This window comes from Phasianus colchicus, chromosome 21, assembly GCF_987193195.1.
Source record: "Phasianus colchicus chromosome 21, bPhaCol1.hap1.1, whole genome shotgun sequence".
NCBI classification, from domain to species: Eukaryota; Metazoa; Chordata; class Aves; order Galliformes; family Phasianidae; genus Phasianus; species Phasianus colchicus.
Window position 1 is genome coordinate 4925203 of NC_143456.1, and position 19670 is coordinate 4944872.

The 19670-nt window shown below is 46.8% G+C and overlaps 3 protein-coding genes across 6 annotated transcripts; 1 reads left to right on the forward strand and 2 right to left on the reverse strand.

Moving 5' to 3' along the window:
- Nucleotides 1-2578: 2578 nt before the first annotated feature.
- ALKBH4 (alkB homolog 4, lysine demethylase) lies at nucleotides 2579-5046 on the reverse strand. The gene is made up of 3 exons (XM_031591830.2): nucleotides 4912-5046; nucleotides 4361-4558; nucleotides 2579-3577 (listed from the first exon to the last, which is right to left on the reverse strand). The coding sequence occupies exons 1-3, from the start codon at nucleotides 5029-5031 to the stop codon at nucleotides 2936-2938; spliced, it is 960 nt and encodes a 319-aa protein (XP_031447690.1). The 5' UTR covers nucleotides 5032-5046; the 3' UTR covers nucleotides 2579-2935.
- Nucleotides 4969-18109, forward strand: LRWD1 (leucine rich repeats and WD repeat domain containing 1). Of its 4 annotated transcripts, none has more exons than XM_031591825.2 (16): nucleotides 4969-5100; nucleotides 6064-6205; nucleotides 7536-7770; nucleotides 8210-8329; nucleotides 9338-9490; nucleotides 10414-10554; nucleotides 11175-11513; nucleotides 12098-12224; nucleotides 12441-12550; nucleotides 12994-13201; nucleotides 14745-14817; nucleotides 14902-15042; nucleotides 15349-15446; nucleotides 15991-16152; nucleotides 16723-16847; nucleotides 17753-18109. In XM_031591825.2, exons 2-16 carry the CDS (start codon nucleotides 6126-6128, stop codon nucleotides 17891-17893), a joined length of 2253 nt encoding a protein of 750 aa, XP_031447685.1. In that variant the 5' UTR covers nucleotides 4969-5100; nucleotides 6064-6125; the 3' UTR covers nucleotides 17894-18109. The 4 variants fall into 4 exon arrangements, with proteins under 4 accessions (XP_031447685.1, XP_031447689.1, XP_031447687.1 ...); XM_031591829.2 differs by having other exon boundaries at nucleotides 8270-8329; XM_031591827.2 differs by lacking the exon at nucleotides 4969-5100 and adding an exon at nucleotides 5362-5509.
- A 129-nt stretch (nucleotides 18110-18238) lies between these two features.
- Nucleotides 18239-19668, reverse strand: POLR2J (RNA polymerase II subunit J). The gene is made up of 4 exons (XM_031591831.2): nucleotides 19516-19668; nucleotides 19284-19373; nucleotides 18989-19163; nucleotides 18239-18484 (listed from the first exon to the last, which is right to left on the reverse strand). Exons 1-4 carry the CDS (start codon nucleotides 19566-19568, stop codon nucleotides 18449-18451), a joined length of 354 nt encoding a protein of 117 aa, XP_031447691.1. The 5' UTR covers nucleotides 19569-19668; the 3' UTR covers nucleotides 18239-18448.
- Between the last annotated feature and the right edge of the window lie 2 nt (nucleotides 19669-19670).

Below are 19670 nucleotides of genomic sequence, written 5' to 3' on the forward strand. Positions count from 1 at the left end.
AAGCAGCTTCCTCAGCAGCCTCCCCAAGAGCCACAGCCTCAAGCTCAACCCCAACACAGCCAGGCCTCGTGCTTATCTTCTGATTTTCCTCTCGCAGGCTGCCTCCTCTGTACGATGTCAGACAAGAAAGCGGCTCCAGCAACAACACACTGGCTGAGCTGAGAAATGTCCAGTGAACAACATGCATAGGGCTCAGAGCTCACCTCCTCCAGGCTGTGACTGCCAGTGCAACACTGACTGTTGCACACTAGGAGAGAACAAACCTCTGTATGTGTGCTTCACCAGCTCTCGGTTTATCTCTTCGTGAGCAATGCTTAATGTAGAACAAGGTATGTATCTGAGTTGTGAGCAAAGCCAGATAGACGAGCTAAGTTTAATGCTTCTTGCTGATTTCAGGCTGGTGTTTTTTGGTTTTTTTTTATGCTTTTTTTTTTTTTGAAAGATAGCTGAAGTCCTCCAGCATCCTCTATGGGTTAATTTGTGTTTTACCTCTTGTTATTTAAAGCTGACATAGATATTACACGTGTCCTTTTAAAACACACAAGGAGATATCAAATAGGTGCACTTGCTTTTAATGAGAGAATGGTTCCTGGCACGTGTTTTACAAGTGCTAATCAGGGTTCAAAAGACAAACAGCTCTGATAGGAATTCCTATAATTTGAAGTTTGTCATACAATAATTATACTAACAGAGTGGGCAAAAGTACTTTTAACACCTAATTAATTAAATCCTCCTTGTACTTTTCTTAGATTTCTGCAATACTGATAATCCAGACTGCAATTACGGCTCTTTAGGAGAGAATGTACATAAAGTTTTAAAAAGTCAAACAGATCCAATGGGTTTGTAATTGCAGTGATCTGTCTGAGTTGGTGCCTAGGAGAGTGTTCAACAGTTGAAAAGTATAAAAGATGGACATAGCAATAACTGAGTTATGACTACATTAAGTTTTGGACTGTAAAACCATCTTGACAAAGCCCTCAGTTCCTGGCTTACAAGATAATTATTTGCAGATTTTAAACTGAAGATATCAAGTAGGCAGGGCTGGAATTTTCTGGCAAGAGCAGCAGCTTGCTGTACATCTCGAAGAAAATTTCAGCTAACAAATGCAGAGCACAAAATGAACTAATATTGTTTATCTCATTATCGTGGCACACTGATTCATCAGCAGCCAGCATCTGCTCCCATTGCTGAGACAATGAAACAGTGGGTACCCATGCCAGAAGGATTCTCACAAGCTGAGAGCACGATGGAAATGTAAAAGGGAATGTTGGAAATAATGGTCAAACATTAATGGAAGAAGTTGATTGCTGCATTTTGCTATGTGCAGAGCAGATTACTGAAGAGGCTGAGCATCAGAAGGCAGCAGGGTGGTGGTAGATGTGTGTCTCAAGGCTTGCCCTACCTGCAGAATGGGTTTCCTTGCCCAGCGTGGCTCTCTGCTGACCCCCAGCAGTCTGTCAGCCATCACCTGCTTGGCCCAATGTCTTTTAGTGCAATAGCAGCAATGCAGAACCTGGAGACAGCATGCTATTATGCCCGTGGGTGCTGGCAGCACAGGGCTGATGGCACCAACCTGCCTCAAAAAGGTTAGGAATTACAATTTTGGGATTTCTGTGAGAATTTTCTTCTTATAAAGCTCAGCTGTCTCATTGCAGTGACAGTCTTCTGTCAGAGAGGGCACGCTGGAACTGCTGCTGAGGCAGTGATGCTGTGGGTATGGGTGGAGGTTTGCTGTCTAGGACTGCCCACGGAAGCAGTGCTCGCTGATCCCTGCTGCAATCGCTGTGTAGCTGTGTCCACAACGGTTTAAATACAGGGCTAAACTAAAACAGCTTCATTGCAACCTTGAAAGGAGCATAGTTATAAACATTTCAAACTCGTTAAAATAATCTCAAAATCATTAGGTCCTGATTCACCTAACTGATTTCTAGTAACCTAGTTTAGTTGGACTGAGGAGTTGCCTCCTCCGCAATGCCTGCAGCAGAGGGCAGTCTGCAGCATGAATTCATTACTGATATGTTAAGAACCACGTGCTGTGCCAAGGAAGTACTTCTAGGACAGGATATAGCTGTACGAGGATGCTGAAATCTCACCTAAGAAACATGCCCCTTTTCTTAACAAAACCAGATAGCACTGCAAAGTGTCATTTCATTACTGTATCTGTGACAATGCTGAATGGTTTTGATGATACAACAGTGTATCATGCTTCTTCCACAGCACAGCTTCATTTTCAAGAGCACAGAAGTTAGTTCTGAACCAACAGATGGCCCTCAATCAGCGTCTGCAACAAATGATGACTTGAATCTTAGGTACAAGGTATGATTCAAACCTGACTGCTGGAGCTGCCAAGAAAAAAAATGACAGCCACTGGTGCTGCAGTCTGTTGCCCAGCTTATTCCCAAAATCTGACTCTCAGTACTGACAGCAGGGTTCAGAAATGACAAATGATCAGAAAAATAACACAGTCTGTGTGAGTCTCTAGTCTCAGCTCTGCCCAAGCTGTCTCTGCGGAAGAGTCAGCATTGACCCTCTGCAAATGCAGCTCTTTGGTCCCAGAAGATATAGGTCACACACAGCATTTATGGTTTATCCTCACTGTTAAAGTATGAATCTTCAGCAAAGGATAATTACTTTAATTAGTTCTCAGTGTTGTACCATCTGTGGAGAGATGCTTGCCTGCCCCCTGGAGAGCTTCTCTCTCAAGGAGCAATCTGAATTGGGTGAGAAGACAGCTGTGTCCCTAGGGCACAGGTAACAGTAAAGCAGGATGACATAAGAGCTGCCATTGCCCAGGACAGTCTTCACAAAAAACTGTTTGTTAACATCCATACATACCCAGTTTCTTATGTACGCTTCAGAAATTAATCAAATTCTACAAATCCTGGTTTTTATTTTTCACATTTCTTAAGACACAATTCTAGCAGCCCTTTGCTGATCACACCGGTGTCCCTTGAAAGGAAAGAGCTATCTCCAGCAGTTCTTTACCCAGCTCCTCATGCCTTCCTCCAGCACTGAACTCTGCAGACAGCTCTCTGAATGTGACACACACTCGTCGATGCTCGATATGCCTGCGGTGAATGGCATGCTTCCACTTGTAGCGTGCCTCATCATACAGCACCACCAGAGACCTCCTGGGTAAGTGAATGGCAACAGTCACTTCCTTACTTGGGACAAACCTTGGGGATAGAAGGCAGCTGCTTCCCTGTTTGCCTGAATTCTCGCATGCTGACGTTTGTGTAAGAGATCCAGGGGGATTTAATTCCCCGTTTTCATTACTGAAAGTAGGAAATAATTGGATGCTGTCCTCTGAATCACAAGACATGGACAGCACAGTTTTTGAGAGCAAGTTTAAGCTAACCAGACGCTCTCCCCACAGCCACCAATCATCAAAATGTGGGTCAATAGCAGAACCTCTTTCTGGCCTGTAGTCCAGATTGCATTGTTCAACAGGCAAGAAACCACCTAACACAGAGCAGGCCTCCATCTGTGCCACAATCTTTTTACTAAAACTTGGCAAGCCAGTAAAGCCACCAGCTTTCAACCTCTGTTTCTTGAAGTTCACTTTGGGTCCATAATCCTGTTGGAACAGAGGGAAAAAACAGCATTAAAGGAAAACCGGGGACAAGAACTGAGGCTATGATCCCTATGGGGTCAAGGCTTTCAAGTTCTTTTCTCTTCTAGCAGCTCCTCACCAGTTTCTAAAATCACAGAACCATTAAGGTTGGAAAAGAGCTCTGAGACCACCAAATCCAACCATCAGCCCATCCCCACTGTGCCCACTGAGCCGTGTTCCTCAGTGCCACATCTGCCCTTTTCTGGAAAACCTCCAGGGATGCTGACTGCACTGCTTCCCTGAGGAGCTGACTTGGACAGGCTACATTAATCTCTTTGGAATTAGGTTTCTTAGCTGGAAAGAAAAACAAAAACAAAAACAAAAACAAACCAACTTCCTTACTTACTTCTCTCACCTAAAACTGTGTGAATGCTCCCAGAGAGGTTGTGGATGCCCCATCCCTGGAGGCATTCAAGGCCAGGCTGGATGTGGCTCTGGGCAGCCTGGTCTCATGATTGGCGACCATCCACATAGCAGGGGGTTAGAACTAGATGATCAATGTGGTCCTTTACAACCCAGGCCATTCTATGATTAATGCCTGAATATGCAACATCTGGTACCCAATGTAACTGGAATTTGCTTCTGCAAGCAGCTCATTTTAATTAGAAGTCATTCTTGCAATTGATTTCGGAAAAAGTTCCCAAAGAAGAGCTATTAATGAAATATGTAAGTGGATTGGGTTTGAAATCACAGAATCGCTCAGAAATGCTGAGCGACCTAAGAAGAAATGTGCTTGTAAAGCCAAACCTGCTTCTTTCGGCCAGATTGCGAGGGCTTCCATTCATCCCGGTCCATCAGTTCAACCATCTCCACTTCTTCATCCTCACTAACAAACTCCTCTGCCAAAAACACCCCTGGGAATGGAAATGCCCAGCCAGCAAACGGGGAGTGCTCACTGCCTTCAGCTAAGCCCGTTGCCGGACAGTAAGTGAAATTATCCTCGCCCTGCAGAATAACAAGAGATGACACACACGTGAGGGGGAAGCTCTCATGACGAGCCGTTCCCCTTCGTCATCCCAAATCCTCAACGTGGGAACTGGGAACCGCCTGCCCGGCCCGTGGAGGTGCGAGGGCTGCTGAAGGCGGCCCTGCCGCGAGCCCGCGCCTCCGAGCCGCCTCTCTGTAGTACCGTCTGCGTCCCGCAGCGATGCTGGAACGCAGCTGACGCCGTTCCGGGGCGCAGTGCCGCCGCGCGGCCCTCAGCGATGCGCGCCCGTCGCGGGGGTCCCGCCGGTTCCGAAGGGCCGCGTGCCGCCCCGCCCCCCGCCGGCCCCGCCCCGCCGCCCCCTCCCCGCTACCTGTGTGGGCGGAGCGGCCTGCGCGGGCCCCTCGCAGAGCAGGCAGGAGCGGATCCCCTTGCAGCCGCAGCCCGGCCCCGCGCCGCCGCCCGCCGCCGCCTCCTCCTCTTCCTCCTCCATCCGCCCGGCTGAGCGCGGGACGCGGCCGTTCTCCCTCCCCGCCCGCCCTCGCGGCCCGGCCCGCTGCAGGTGAGGGGCGGCACGCGGGCTCGGTGCAGGCCGCGCGGCTGGGCCGGGGGCGGCCTCGCTCTCCCGGCGTCCCTCGCGGCGCCGCCGGGGCCCGTAGCGCTGCTGTGCGCCGCGGGGGCCGCTGGGAGCTGTAGTGCCGCGCGCGGCCGGGGACGCTCCGGGCCGCGGCGCGGCGGGGCGTCGCGGGGCACGGGGCGGAGCGGAGCGGGGCGGCCCCGCCGTTCCGAGCGCTTCCCGGGAGCGGCCCGGCGCGGGGCTCGTGCCCGCAGCGTGACACGGCCGGGCCGGGCCCGGGGCCGGCTGCCGCCGCTCTGCCGCTGCGTTCGGGCGCAGCCTTTTTGTTTCCCTCCTCGAGGCCGTGCCGCAGCCCCGTACGAAGGACCGGCTGCCGAGCGTCCGGCGCCTGTCGGTGTGCGGAGCGACGGGGGGACGTGGCTTGGGGCGGGCGGGGCTGAGCTTTATGCCGGGTGCAGGTAGAAGTTGCTTACAGTAAGGGCGGCCCAGCGAAGAAACAGCCGTAGCGAGCAGCGGGCGTCGCTGCGGGTGGTGATTAATCCCAAGTTTGAGGAACGCGGAGGCTGCCAGCCAGGAGTCCATCCGTGTGGGCGGCTCTGCGTTCTCTGTCGCCTCCCCCCGAGGACGCGGCTGCTGCAGGTCAGCTCATCCTGAGCGCTGCTGTGGGGCGGCCCTCGGGCCGGAGCCTGGCTGCACGGCGCAGCCCTCAGTGCTGAGAGGCCTCACGGGGCGGGCAGCTCATCTGCAGCGAGCTTTTGGGGCGGGCTGGGTGGGCTCATTCGGGGTGTGTGCCCACCTTAATGCATAGCCCGGTATTCTCGTCTCAGCCGTAGGAAGAAGAGCCCTTCAGACTCAGCAGCAGAAGCGGTAGCCAACCTCGTAACGTTTTTTGCTCCCCTTTGGAGTCGGTTGCAAAGGATTTCCCTTTATCTCTGTTTGTTTTCCCAGGGGGGCTACAAGAAGAGTTCTTACAGCTGCTTGGTGATTGCAGCTGGAGGGTGAAGATAAACATGTCAAAAATTACCACAGAGCTTCTTTTGGAAAGAGCGGTTCCGAAATCCACGAGGCTCCGAAAGATTGAGACGCTGAAGTAAGTGCAAGCAGGCCCATGGAAAATTCCAGATGAATTCAGCACGGATGATCCTCCTTTCAGGCATTTCTACTGAAATAAGAGAAATCGTGACAAAGCCCAGAATTAGAAATGGTGTTGTTAGTGCAGGATCAGTGAGCTGCCACAATTACTGCCTCTCTTCACCATATATGTTGTTTCCTGGTTTCTGATTTCCTAATGCTGAGAGGTGTTCCTTCCCCCCACTTCTGTCCTCGATAGCAGTTGCTCGGTGTAAATAGGAGAAGTGCTTCTGGTCTGGATCTACAGGATTTTCTTAATGTTTTGGCATTATGTCCATTCCCTTTATTTTCCCCTCCATCACTTTGCTCTAAATCCAATTATATTACTATCTGAAACATTGCAGAAAGGGAGAATGAGCTGACATGCTTAGCAGCCTCTAAAGCAGTTTTATTGCTCAGACCCTCTCAGAGGTCACTGAACATAATAAATATCTTTCCATGTGATAAATAACAGTGGGATATTTTTTAAATTGAGAGCTGGTCACTCCAAGTGACTCATCTAGCTGATTTCTGGCAGGCGTCTGTGTTGTTTTTGTTGCTAATGGAGGAGTTCTGGGTTTCATTATGTACATAGAAGTGACTTCTTTTAGTTTGTCTTGTGCTGAAATAATTGTTTTTGGGGAAAAAACTTGAAAGTTTATCCATAGAGTGTAGGTTGCAGGAATCTGGATAACAAGGTGGTGTTCAGGCAGCTGAAGTAGTGAATTTCTAGAAGTAGTTTTTCCATGCAGCTTCATGTCATGATTTTGAAGGGTAATATTTCTGAAAGTCCGTTTAGGGAACGCTGTGCTGAGTCTCTCCCAGTCTGTGTTCCAGCCCCAAGTGATGCTCCTGCTTGGAATCACAACACAGCAGGCATTCTCAGTGTTGCAGCCTTTTCAACCTTGTATACATACTTTGGCTGATTAGGCTTCTGAGATGACGAGTGGGAAGTGATCTTGCTTTCTAAATTAATGTACCTGATTTATTCACATTTTTTGTATATGGCCCTTTATTTGCTAGTCATTATAGATGGAGATTCTGTTTGTTAGAGAAACTCAGGCTTATATCCTCAGGAGACCCTGGCTGACAGTGCTGGAAGTTCCCTGTGGGCTTCAGCAGAATGGTCTAATCAGACCTGCACGATCCTTCCTATAATACACAGTTTTCAGTTTCTCAGTGAGGAGGGGTGCTTTTTCCCTTTTCAAACCAGGCTGAGGGGTGCCCTAATGTGTGACTTTGTACCCTGTAAGGGTCAGCACTCATTTTGCAGTGAAATGCAGGTAGCTGATGTTCTCTTTTCCTTTCAGCCTGTCCAAGTTGCAGCTGAAGACCGGGGACTTAGATCCACGTCTGTTTTCACGTCTGAGGCATCTACAGAAACTGGATCTCTCTGATAATTTATTGGACAAATTTCCCAACAGTCTAACCCTGCCTGATCTGCGTGTCCTGAACTGCAACAACAACCAGCTGGAAGATGTCACTGCTCTGAAACAGTTCCCTCTGCTTGAAGAGCTAAATTACGAGAACAATGTGTACCTCACAGTGAGTTATTTCCTTTTCTTACAGATATTACATAGAGGGGGAAATAAACAGCAATTGTACCTAGTTCTTATGTGTTATTCTTAGGCAGCAAATGAAGGCACCTTAGAAAGCACTCAGTGCTTTTATTCCCCAGGATGTGAACAGAACGCCCTGCCTTGCAGGCAGGTCAGAGCCCAGTTTCACCACCACCACCTTGTGTTGGTGTCAAGTACTGCAGAAGTGCGAGGCACTTATTTGCATTGCTGAAGATCCCAACTTACAGGGGAATCCTAATTTACAAGTAAAAGTTATTTGAGTCAGAAATGCTGAGAAGATTTTATGGAGTATCCTTTTTCATGTAGATACACTCTGCTCTTCCTTGGGTTGTATTTTAATAAGAAATAAGGGAACTGAAGCAACCACCATGTGTACAATTTTTGTAACTCTGCTGTCTTTCTAGCTCAATGATGATTATAAAGTGATGTTTCTTTTGCAAAATCTTCGGCTGCTCAATGGCAAGGACATAACCAAGCTGGCTAATCACGTGAGGCGTGTCAATAGCCGTAAGCTGACCAGCAAGGTAAGATGAGCAGTGTTTTCTTCACCTGTGAACACCTGCAAAGTAACTAAATACCATGCCACAGTATGGGATGTACTTTAAATGCCTTATTACTGCTTTCTCCACTGCTTGCATTTGTTGCCACTTCTACCTTCAGTTTCAATCAGTGTGAGGACATTCTGTGTTTCCATAGTGCTGACTCTCTTGGAGTACTAGGCTGCAAAACTGGCAGGAACTGACAGCCAGAGAATTCTTGTCTAGCAAAGAGGATTTGTCATGAATGCTCCACAGGGGCAGGAGCAGCAAGGGCTGTGTTTGAGCCTCCAGTTTTCTAGGTCACTCAGTTGCCATACAAATATGGAAGAAACGGAGTGCTTCCTTACCAGCTGCATGTATCTCTCTATCTAGTTGATGTTACTTGTCCTGGCCCCAGGAATGGAAGTTCAAAACCAGGCTCAGGATAATCTTGATTTCCCCAGCATGCTCCAGGAACAAGGACTTGTTTGTTCTTTTGCTCTATGTGCCTGGAATGGCACTCTCACTTGCATACGTGGTCATTCAGCTCATGACATATTCTCCCTTCATTGTGCCCAAGATTCAGAAGCCTTTTGGAGCCAAGATATCTGAATTTATAAATGGTGATGGTGTGTGTGTGCTGTGCTTGTGCACTCACTTGAACTACAAGAAAACTCAAACCCCCATTGTCACATACGTGTTACAGTTACCTGTCAGGTGCTCTCTGGCAGTGAGGCACAGTGTCTTAAGAGCACTTGCTATGAATCTAGAGGCACAAAATCAGGCATTGGTTTGAGTTCATGTTCTTTGCCACACAAACTTGGATCAGAGGGACTGGATTTTGTTTGCACTGAAGTTGTGCTTCAAGTGCTGATCAAATAAATCAAGTAAGTACCATCATGTGGATAGTGGAGCCAGAGAGTTAACTTGTAAAATGTTTTTACAAGTACTCTTGTGCTTTTCTGCTTTAGTTTTCTATAGTATACTGTTGAGTAATCCAATCTTTCTATCTAGGTTACTGCTCACTGGGAAGAATTCTTCCGTGACCAACTTCCTGAGAAGTACACAGCTGAGCAAGTGAAGTCCATCAAGAAAAAGTTCTTGAAGTCAGTTCAGACTAATGTAGTGTATGGACCCAGCTCTCTTAGTGAATTCACCCGCTGGCGGGTAAGTTGCTTTTCACTGACACTCCTTTCTTCTGGCAAGGGCTCTGCAGCCTGATCCTGAACAACTCTGATTGAAGTACTGTGTGGATTTGGGCTCAGAGGACTCTTTCAGGAGGATGGTATCATTTTTTTTTCCTCATTTGTTAAGCGGGTACAGGAGCACAGATGCAAAGTGTGCACCAAGATGCGATGATTGTCATTAGACATTGGTTTTTAATTCACAAACAATAATGACAGTTGTACTAATTAACAAGACTGTGGTATTCCTAGTACTTAATTTTGCAAACTGCTGATCACTTTAATGGCAGCCTTTAATCTTGATGCATCCATCAAGGAAGCTGTGTGAAAGGAGAAAAGGTAATGACAGAACTGTAGTTGCTCCTAGTGAGAAGAGATACCATTTCATTTATAACACAGGGTTTAACTGTATGTGCATCAGCTTCCATCACTCCTTTGTCTTATTTTACTGCTGGGATATTGTTTTGTTCCTTGGAAGTCCATGACAGAGTGAAGTTCTTGGATCAAGTAGAACAGATGTAGTCAGCAACGCAAACTACCACTGATGTTGTTGTATGTGGAAGTGAAAAGTTCACTCCAGCAGGCAGTGTGATGCACAGCAGGGTGGTGATCATCTGCAGAAGTCATTGTAATCACTGATTTACAGTGCAGATCTGCAGATTCTAGTTTGTCCTGTACAGTTTGCAGCATCCACGAGATTTGTTTGTTTGATCAGAGAGGCATGGTGCTGGTGCACCAGCCTGCACATTTCAGTATGACTAGTGAAATAACCTGTGAAATTCATGTAGAATAGGGGAAGAACATACTTAAAAGCCCAGCAGACCAACTCTTGTGATGACATATCGGAGTTTGGCTGTGGTTTCTTATTGTCTTTTTTTTGTATCTATCAACATATTCCTTTCTAAGGTGAAAATGATTGCAGAAGAGTTTTTGACTTGCTCGCTGGGTCTGGAGTTAAACACAGATACTGAAACAGAAGAAAACGTGGATGAGAATGAGGAAGAAAGTGCAGAAAGCTCCAAGGAAGCTGCAGAGGAGGAGGCTAAGGTAGGTTATTTACATTAATAATTTACTTTTCTTTTAAAATCAGATTTTAGCAAATTCAGTAATGCTTGTCAGTTTCCTTTAGTGACCCTGTGGTAACTGCAGGGGCAGTCTCAGGCTGCAGCCTGTGTTCTGCAATTTGGACTTCTTTACGGCCAGATTGAAGCCATCCCAGCAATAGGAAGGTTGGGTTGCTATTCAAGAAGATAGAACTGTTCCATTCATAGGAAACCCAAAAGATTTCACGAGTATAAACCAACAAACTCCACCCATCCTGTGGGGAAGCAATATTTTTGATGAGAGAACTGGGCTGATGTGGTCAGGCTGAAATGGTGCTTGCCCTCTTTGAAATGGCTGCAGACTGAATCTTCTCAGACCATGGGCCAGATTTGTTTTTCCATGTATGTAAATCTCGAGTAACTGGGGCAGGAGAAATGAATTGCAAATCAGACTGTCATTAGCTTCTGCCTCTAGGAATTCTGTAAGTCTGAGCTGTCTGATTTTTGGAATCTAGTCTATGGCTCTGGGAGGGTACTGGGATTTGAATAAAGGCTCTTTCTTACTTGCAAACCATGTGCACATCTTGGGGAAGCTTCTGCAGAAACTGACAGCATGCCTTACAGGTTACGGTAACTCCCAGAAAGAGGAAAAGAAATCGTTCAAAGTCACGTTTTGGAAGGAAGAAGTCCAAGTCCCAGGCAAAAACTGAGGAGACGGTACCTAATCCCAGAAATTCCAGTCAAGAGGAGGACGACCCAGCTCCTGATAAAGCAAGAGCATCGAATGAGCCAGCCGAAGAGGCAACCCCTGAACAGGGAGATGAAGGGACACATAAGAATGGAGAGAAGTTTCCCAAAGGGCAAAGCAATAGAAGATCCAGCCAGCTGACAGGAGAACAGAAAAGCCAGGAACAGGACAACGGGGTTGTTAACTTGACCCCAGTAAAGAACTCCAAGGGCAAGGTATGTTCATCACTCCCCTGGGGACAGGTTTTCAACTTCTTGGTTTAGTGGGAGGAGCTGCACTGAGATGTCAGCAGAGCTCTGCATATCTTGGAGCTCGTGACTGGCCAGATATATTGTAAGTTATGGTTTTATTCTGTGTTTTGTTTTGTTTCAAATCTCTGAAATTTCAGGGACAATGAATTCTCTGCAAGGGGTGGATGGACCAGCACTCTGAGGTGGTGCTCTAAAAGCCTGTTCTTAGAAATGGGACTGGCATGACTTGCTCTCAGGTCAAGTTGATGGCTGCATGGGGAAAAGTGTTTCCCTCTCAGCTCTTATTAGTGGGGTTCTAAAAGGGTTTTTCGCGTTTCTCTGAAGAGAAAAGAAAGTTCAGTGCTGGGGTCTGCAGGGCACACATTTTCCAGTTTCTTTCTGTTTCGGGAGTCTTGAGCATCAGTGGCACCTTAATCTTTCCTGCCCGGGAGGGCTGAAAAATACTCTGGTTTAACTCAGATTGCTGTGTTCTGTAGAGGGTTCTCCCACGGCAGTCACAAACTGCTGTCAGGGGGATGAATTTTCTAAATGTGGATGGTTTATTGTAGGAGGATATCAGTGCAGAGCCATTGCATTTTCTCCAGTGTCACAGTAAAGGCAACAGCCGCGAGGATTTTAAAACGCAGCTCTGGTCCTGTGTCTTCGAGCCATTGCTAGACTGTGCACCCAGGAAAGGTGAGCTCTTAAAGAGGTTTGCAGGATTCCCTGAACCACCTGGTTCTGGAATCCCAGCAGACCCCATGTGTTAGACCCCAGCTTCATCAAGCTGTAATCTCTGTTGTCAGGAAGAGATTTGTGTACATACTTTGCCTTTGAAAACAGGAGCACCAGGCTGTGTGCAGTCTTCACATGTTATCTGTGAACTTCTCACCTTCTCTTTTCATCGTTCAGATCCCATTGTGAGTTGTTCAAGAACTGTGGCAACGTGTGGAGGGGAGTCTGTCTGTCTGATCGATTGTGAAACAGGGGTGGTGCTGAAGAAGTATAAGGTGGCTACAGAGGTGGGTTGCAAATATGAACAATAAGCATTAAATGGAAATTCCATCATCCTTTTTAATTCCATAGATAAACATGTTGTAAACAATTCTGAAAGAAGGTTGCAAGCGTTACTATGGACAGGTCTTTAAAAGATGGGTAGTAAATATTTCCTGCTTGTCCTTCTAGCCTGGCTTTTCATTTTTTTTTATCAGTTTCATGCCTCTCTTTTTTTTTCAGAGAGGCGTATGTGTGTGTATATCCAGGCTGCTAAGAAAGCTTGATAACACAGACTAATAAACATCCTGTTTTGATAATTTTTGTTCTTCTGAAGGTGTTCTTAAATGCAGTGCTTATGCCTGAATAGTCATGTCAGCTCACCTGGATTGCTCCATGACAGCTATGTTGTATCTGAGCAAACAGCCTTCCTGCTGACTCTCTTTCATGCTGTTCTCTGTTTCTGTCTTAGGAGTTCTTCAGTGTTGCGTGGACAACTCTCCCAATGGTGATCAGTGACAGTCGGAAGAAATCTCATAATATCTTAGCAGCTGCAGGGAGGAGAGGGATTGTCAAACTGATTCACGTGGCAGCTGACTTCTGCTATGGAGAAATAAAGGCTCATAAAAAGCCCATTGCTACTGTCTGCTTCAGCCCAACTCGAGAAACTCACCTCTTCAGTAAGTCTCTAGTTCAGAATCTCCTTAGCTTCAGCACCTAATCTGGAAAAGGTTGGGCTTCCTTTACAAGGGGAACTGTCACCTTGCAACCAGGTGCGGGTAGCTAAGGGCTTACTGGGATCACGCAGGCATGAGTATGGACAGGTAGTTGCAGGGAGTTCTTTTTGGATGGCATTAGAACACAGCAGGGGCAAGTTGTTTCAGTCTTATTCCTTAGCTGAGGTGCAGCAGCTCCAGTATCTCACTTGGTAGCTCCCTGCTGTGTTGGCTCTCAAGGTGGCTGCCACACACTAGCCACAAACAGTTCCAGTAGTGGATTCGTTCCGCAGGGACGGGTAAGAAGAATGACAGGCAGAGCAGTCTGCTGGGGGCCAGGCAGCCAGCTAGCAAGGCTCTCATCAAGCATGGCAAGAGGGACATTGCAGCATATCATGGCCTGTTGGGTTTTGTTGTTCTAATGAACACAACAGTGCACTTAATTGCTTTGAAATAAATGAAAATCTGTGCCTTGTCAGAAATTTCTATCCAGGTCCTGAGGTAGAAGTGAGCAGCGGTAGGGCCCACTGAGATTAAGGCTTAAGGAGTGGTGGGAAATGAACCATTGTGTTACAAATTGCAACTGCATTGTCAGGTCTGTAAAGTAAGCTGTTACAGGGACATTCACACCACACCTGCACCCCATAGCACATTGTCTCTCTTGCCTACAATTGCTCACATCCTGGAGTGGTTAGAGTGCTACATGAACCATTAAAAGTGGAATGTCTTTAAAACATGGGCAGCTGCAGTGGGTACTTTCCAAGAGTAAGCTCAACAGTGTAAAAAGCAGAAACCTAAAGAGATTGGGAAGTAGCTACCGCATCCATGTAGTGCTTAATAGTGAGGGGTTGATGAGCTTGGCAGAGTTGCTCAGGTGTGGACAGCAAGGCTTATTTTATTTAATAAAAATCTCTTGTAATAAATTACATCTGCAAGCTTGGAGACAAGACACTAACTTGTTTGAGTTAACGCTAATTGATTGGGATACTGATCACTGAAAATACTCTCTTGGCCTTGTTATTGCTGCCACTCAGTCAGCTGGGTGACAGAGACAGTATGAGTCTTTCATTTTAAATCTGTCCCTGACTTTCCCAATCGGAGCTACTGTGGATGCAAACACAAATGTGTGAAATACAGTGGAATCTGCCTGAGAGTAGGGATTGTAGGCTCCACAAGAACCCACGGCCAGAAATGGGAACTCGAATGAGTGCTAATTAATGTTCTCATGAAGCCACAACTTGGTAGCAGACACCAGGAACCAAACTTTCCTTTTGTCTGCTCCTCTTAGAGCACAGGATAAGAATGCAAATGACTGAATGTGCATGTTTGACAACCTCTATGAGTTGGTGTTGAGCTGGGAACCTCAATGACTGCTGCTGTACTTTAATGAGCTCTGTGATGCCCCAGGCTTAGTTTTATAGCTTCTGACAGGTAAAATTGCCAGCTAGCAGGAGAAGAGCCAAACGAGCAGCAGTGTCACTACCTGCCTCTCTTTTGTGTCCTACAGCTGCATCCTATGACAAGCGAATTGTGCTGTGGGATATTGGAATTCCAGACTGTGACTACAATTTCAAAGCAAGGTAAAGGTACAAAAAAACGTATGTGGCCAGTCTAGGAACCTCTAGCTACTGCTTTGCAGCACCACTTCACTGTTCTCTTTTTAGCCAGCTGCTGGTACTGGAATGTTTGTCTGTACCCTTACGGATTGCCCTGGTGCCCACCTGCCCAGAGCAGTACCTGCTGGCTGGCTGTGAAGAAGGCTGCTTTACGTGGAACATCAAACTGGAGAAAGAAGAGAAAAGCAGGTGAGAGCAACAGTTGCTTTCTATAACAACAGAAGTAGTCCTAGCTTTATTTCGTATGGAGGTCTGTGCCAGGAATGCAGCGTGGATCACCAAACTTAAAGGGAGTAAAATAGGAGTCCCTGAAGCAAGCAGGCTCCTGGAAATTATAAAGTCCAGGTATCTCAAAAATTAATTTAAAGTGGGAATTAATCTGCTTTATCTGGAATGAGACTAATGTGTGGATTTCCATTTCTTGGGTTCTGTATCTAAGCACATTTTCAATGCTGCTCATTCAGGGCCTGAATTACTTTACTCTTCCTTCCCCAGGCCTTTTGAAGCCTCATTCAAATTTCCTGATGAGGAGGGAGAAATGTCAACATCTCACAGGGTTGACGGTTTGGCTTTTCTGAATGATGATGTTGTAGGTGAGTATAGACACGATAGCCAGATCCACAAGAGGTCAGGACCTTGGTGTGGAAGGACAATGCAGAGGAAGTAAATGGGGTGTAACTGCATCTACTGTAGATTCTGGAGTGCTGTGCTCAATGGAGTTTCCTTCTAGACTCGCTTATCCTTCTGTAAAGATGAGGTATGGAGTCATGTCTGAGCAGAGCTGGAAAAAAGATGGACTCAACACAGCAGACTTTGCTTAGCAGTACTGAAGTGGAAGGGAAGAACCCTTTGCTGTTCAAGGGCTACTGGAAGCCCTTTGCAGAGGATTGGGAGTTCCACAATTTGGAGGCTCTGTAAGGCCTAGGGTGGGTCTTTCTGAATAGCTCTGCCTGTTGCAGTTCTGGAACATGTGTGGGACTGAGAATCCCCCTGAAACTTCCAATTATCCTAAAATAAGGTAAAAGAAGTGGAAGTAGTTGCTGCTGATGTCAGATCCCATGTCTTGAATGGACTGCCTTCCCCAGCTTTTGAAGCGCTTCTCAGCACCTTACATCATCTTCCACTTTTCTTCCCTAGTTTCCAAGAGCTCCAAACCAGGATGCATATACTTATGGAGCTGGAGTCGGTCTTTTGACAGTAAGGGAAAAGGAAGCCAGCGAACAGTGTCTGCAGTTATTCTAGCTGAACTGGAGTGGTCCACAACAGACTTGTCCTATCTCACACTCAGCACCTGCCCAGGTAGGCAGCACCCTTCTTCAGCACTCCCAAGCACCAAGGCTGCACCAGAGGCAGCCACGCTGCTTAAGGTTTACTTGTTCACAGTTGCCTCCCACTCACTGGAGGAGTCTGTTGTTTAAAGCAGAGGAGCAGATTTAATTCCCAGGCCAAGAGAGCACAGCTGGCCTGCCACCCTTGAGCAACAGGAACCATTAACTTGCAGCACTGCACTCCCTGCACAGTGCAGCTAATGGGCACCTGCTGCATATAAATACTTGAGACTGTTCCTTGACTTTTAAAGGCAGAGGTGTTTTACCTTGGTGTGATTCACCTGTCCCAGTGCAGTGTAGGACTAACGAGGAGTAAAGAAACCTGATCTGAGCATCACTTTTCAAAACTATGGAGTCTGAATGGAGGTTTTTTTCCAGAGCTGGGTAGTTTAATGTTGTTTTTTTTGTGCCAGAAAGATAATTTTGCTGGAATGTGACATCCTCTGTTGAGAGGATAAAGCACTGCCTTGAGCTCAGCTTTATAGAAGGATGGACCCTCAGCTCCACTCTAGTTTTTCTGCTTCTTCTTTTGGTCTTACAGCAAAACTGCATGTGTTCTGTGGTGATGAGAAGGGAAGTGTGTGGATATACCACCTCTCAAACTACACCACAGCATGGAGCTCTGCAAAGGGAAAACACTCAGACAAGAGAATCCCACCCACACAGGTAGGTCTCATTTACCCTTTGTGACAGAGCTGTGCTTCCCCTCCTCCCCAGGGCAGCTCTCTTGAGCAGCTTCACACCAGAATATGCCTGCTATCTTCTCTACCTAACATTCATGGCCAATTAAAACCAATCTCCAGAGCATAACCAAGGCCACCTCAAATCACACACACGCAGTTGTGACAGGGATTATGAGCTGCAAAGCAAATCTGTTTGCTCTCGTGTGCTGTAGCTTGACAACTTTTCCTAGGAAAAGGCCTCTCTGAAAAAAATACAGTGGCTAAATGATATGGCCTGGCTGTTCCTGCACTGCTGTCTGGTGTGCAGCCACTGCTTCCCTGCCTGGATGAGTGGAGGGTGACAGCAGCAGCTGCTCCTCGGTAGAACTGCATGTGAGGAAGGGCAAGCTTCTGGCATATGTTCCTGCTTCCCTTTTGCTCATTCTTTCCCTGGCCTCTGAAAACACTCCTTTTTTGGATCAGTAGTGTGCCCTTATAGAGGTAACTGAGCAATTACACATTCACAAAGGCTGTGAGGCACATGTGGTCTTGAGCTCTAACTCTATTTAAGTATGATGTGACCTCATGTTCCATAAACATAAACATGCTCAAATCAACAGTCAGCAGTTGGAGGAGTGAGTGGGAGCTGCTTTCAATTTTTCCTTTCTGATCAAGTCCCTCTTGCACTGAATTTCAGTCCTTCAGTAGGACTGGCATGTACCTGCCTCCCTCAGGCAGGGGAACAACCTTTCTATTCAGCTCCACCATGTTGGATGTGACCCCTCTATTCTAGAAGTAGGTACAACCCAGGCCCAGTTGTCAAACCAGGCTTTGCAATAATTAACATTCACCAAGTTTCAGGAACAATGACACCATTCCTTTTCTACGCAAACTCTGTTCTCCTTGTAGATTCTCAAGTGGCCAGAGCTTCGAGCAAATGGAGACCGCCTGAGTGAAGTCTACATAAACAACGTGATAACAGACCCTACTTTCACTTACCTTGTTGCTCTCACTAGTGTGAACATTACAGCAATTTGGAAGAGGTCATAGTTACTTGTTATAGAATTTCATTCCCTTTGAAATAGTGCAGTATTAGTGACTGTTACCCATGTAACCATAAAGTTTTCTAGACCAGCTGTTACGTGCAAAAGGTAAAGAGTTCGTTAAACACATCCAGTCATCCAGTTCTTTTTTCTGTAAGTTTACACAATTTGTGCATTTGTTTTATAGAAATGACACTTAAACAAAATAAAACAATATAACAAATCTGCTGGCAGAATCTAAACTTCTTGAAATGGAAAACCAGGAATGTGATCTGCTACTACCACTTAGCATCTCCAAAGTGCAGTCAAATTGAGCTAGAGCCTAGTGCACATAGTGGCATTAAGACTCCAATTAGAAAAGTAAAAATGATTTTAGTGAATTAAGCCATCAAATCAAACAAGACTTGGCAGATACAAACCTCCCCTCCCAATACTGCTGTCAAAAATAAATGGGATGAAAAGGAAAGTAATTGCCATGAATGAAGGTTTAAATAAAGCATTCAACTCCTAGACAACACGTCATTCTTCATCAGAAGTACAGTCCAGTCTTAGTGTGATAATTTTACTCGATTCCTTCCTGTTTGTCTTTGATGGCAACCTGTAAAGCACACAAACAGAACTGTCACTGAGCTGGAAGACGGTTTAAACACTGACCTCATCAGTCTGATATCAAACACCAGAACAAGTGCAAAATAAGGTGTAAGCACCCATGGAAGCCTGAGCAGCCAAGCAAATAATACACAAAAGGGGACTGGGTTGGAAGGGACCTCAAAGATCATCTAGTTCTAAGCCCTGTGTCACAGGCAGGGTTGCCAGGCACTAAATCAAGCATCAGATCGTATATAATTTGATTTTAATTACAGTGTTTTCTACGCTAGCAAGATTATGAGGAAATCATTGGTAGAACTGTTACAGAACACCCATGTAACTCATGCAGGGCACACAAATAACCCTCAGGAGGAGGAGCCTGGCTTGTAAGGAAGTGTCCTGAGTAACTGCTTAGATGAGTTTATTGCCATAAGAGAGCACCAACTCTGGGATATACAATCCCTCCCTTTGGTTCAAAGCATGAGCTTCCTGCAGTGGAAAGAAATGAGCTCACCCTGAATCTTTCCTCCAGGAGGGACAGCTCACTGATCAGATCCGTGATGGCGTTGGTGAAAGCCTCCTGGGGGCTGTAATCTGGTGTTGTTTGGACACGGATGATGATTTTGTGTTCCAGGGGGTGTGGGACCTTGTAACCTGCAAACAACACCTGAGGGTCCTTCAGTAACTGCCTGGAAAGGAAAAGCAGCAGTGAACAAGCATGCATTAAAATATGCATCTGAACTTAAAGAAAGCCTCATTACTCTTAACCAGCCCCCCCCACAAATTTCCCCAGCCCCTCCTCAGCTCACGACTTGATGATGTTCCCCAGCGTGTGGTCCTCCTTGTTGATGGTGAACAGACAGGCGTTGGGCACCTTGGTGTCCTTGTTGATGGTGATCCTACACAACGCAGGGGCCGTTAGGGCAGTGTTTCACTGCATACAACAGCCTGGGCGGCCGGAGGGGGGACCGGGGTGGTCGTACGGGGAGCCCGCACCCCCCACCGGTCTCCCCCACGGCCGCCGGTCTGGTTGCTGCTCACTTTTTCTCGCCTTCGAAGAGAAGGAAGGACTCGAATGCCGGAGGAGCGTTCATCCCGCCGCCTCGCGCTCCCTCCCCGCCGTTCCCGCGGAGCCCAGAGCGCCACTTCCGCCCGCACTTCCGGTGGTGGCGCCCCCTGCCGGGCGGGAGGACTGA

What these genes read in the sequence shown, in the direction of transcription:
- ALKBH4 (XM_031591830.2), bottom strand. Translation starts at nt 5,031, where the DNA reads ATGGAGGAGGAAGAGGAGGAGGCGGCGGCGGGCGGCGGCGCGGGGCCG. An exon ending in AGGCCGCTCCGCCCACACAG is followed by an intron (nt 4,559 to 4,911) that starts GTAGCGGGGAGG and finishes GTTATTCTGCAG; the next exon opens with GGCGAGGATAATTTCACTTA. An exon ending in AATCTGGCCGAAAGAAGCAG is followed by an intron (nt 3,578 to 4,360) that starts GTTTGGCTTTAC and finishes CTGTTCCAACAG; the next exon opens with GATTATGGACCCAAAGTGAA.
- LRWD1 (XM_031591825.2), top strand. Translation starts at nt 6,126, where the DNA reads ATGTCAAAAATTACCACAGAGCTTCTTTTGGAAAGAGCGGTTCCGAAA. An exon ending in AGAACAATGTGTACCTCACA is followed by an intron (nt 7,771 to 8,209) that starts GTGAGTTATTTC and finishes CTGTCTTTCTAG; the next exon opens with CTCAATGATGATTATAAAGT. An exon ending in TCGAGAAACTCACCTCTTCA is followed by an intron (nt 13,202 to 14,744) that starts GTAAGTCTCTAG and finishes TGTGTCCTACAG; the next exon opens with CTGCATCCTATGACAAGCGA.
- POLR2J (XM_031591831.2), bottom strand. Translation starts at nt 19,568, where the DNA reads ATGAACGCTCCTCCGGCATTCGAGTCCTTCCTTCTCTTCGAAGGCGAG. An exon ending in CTGGGGAACATCATCAAGTC is followed by an intron (nt 19,164 to 19,283) that starts GTGAGCTGAGGA and finishes TTTCCTTTCCAG; the next exon opens with GCAGTTACTGAAGGACCCTC. An exon ending in TCCTGGAGGAAAGATTCAGG is followed by an intron (nt 18,485 to 18,988) that starts GTGAGCTCATTT and finishes TGTGCTTTACAG; the next exon opens with GTTGCCATCAAAGACAAACA.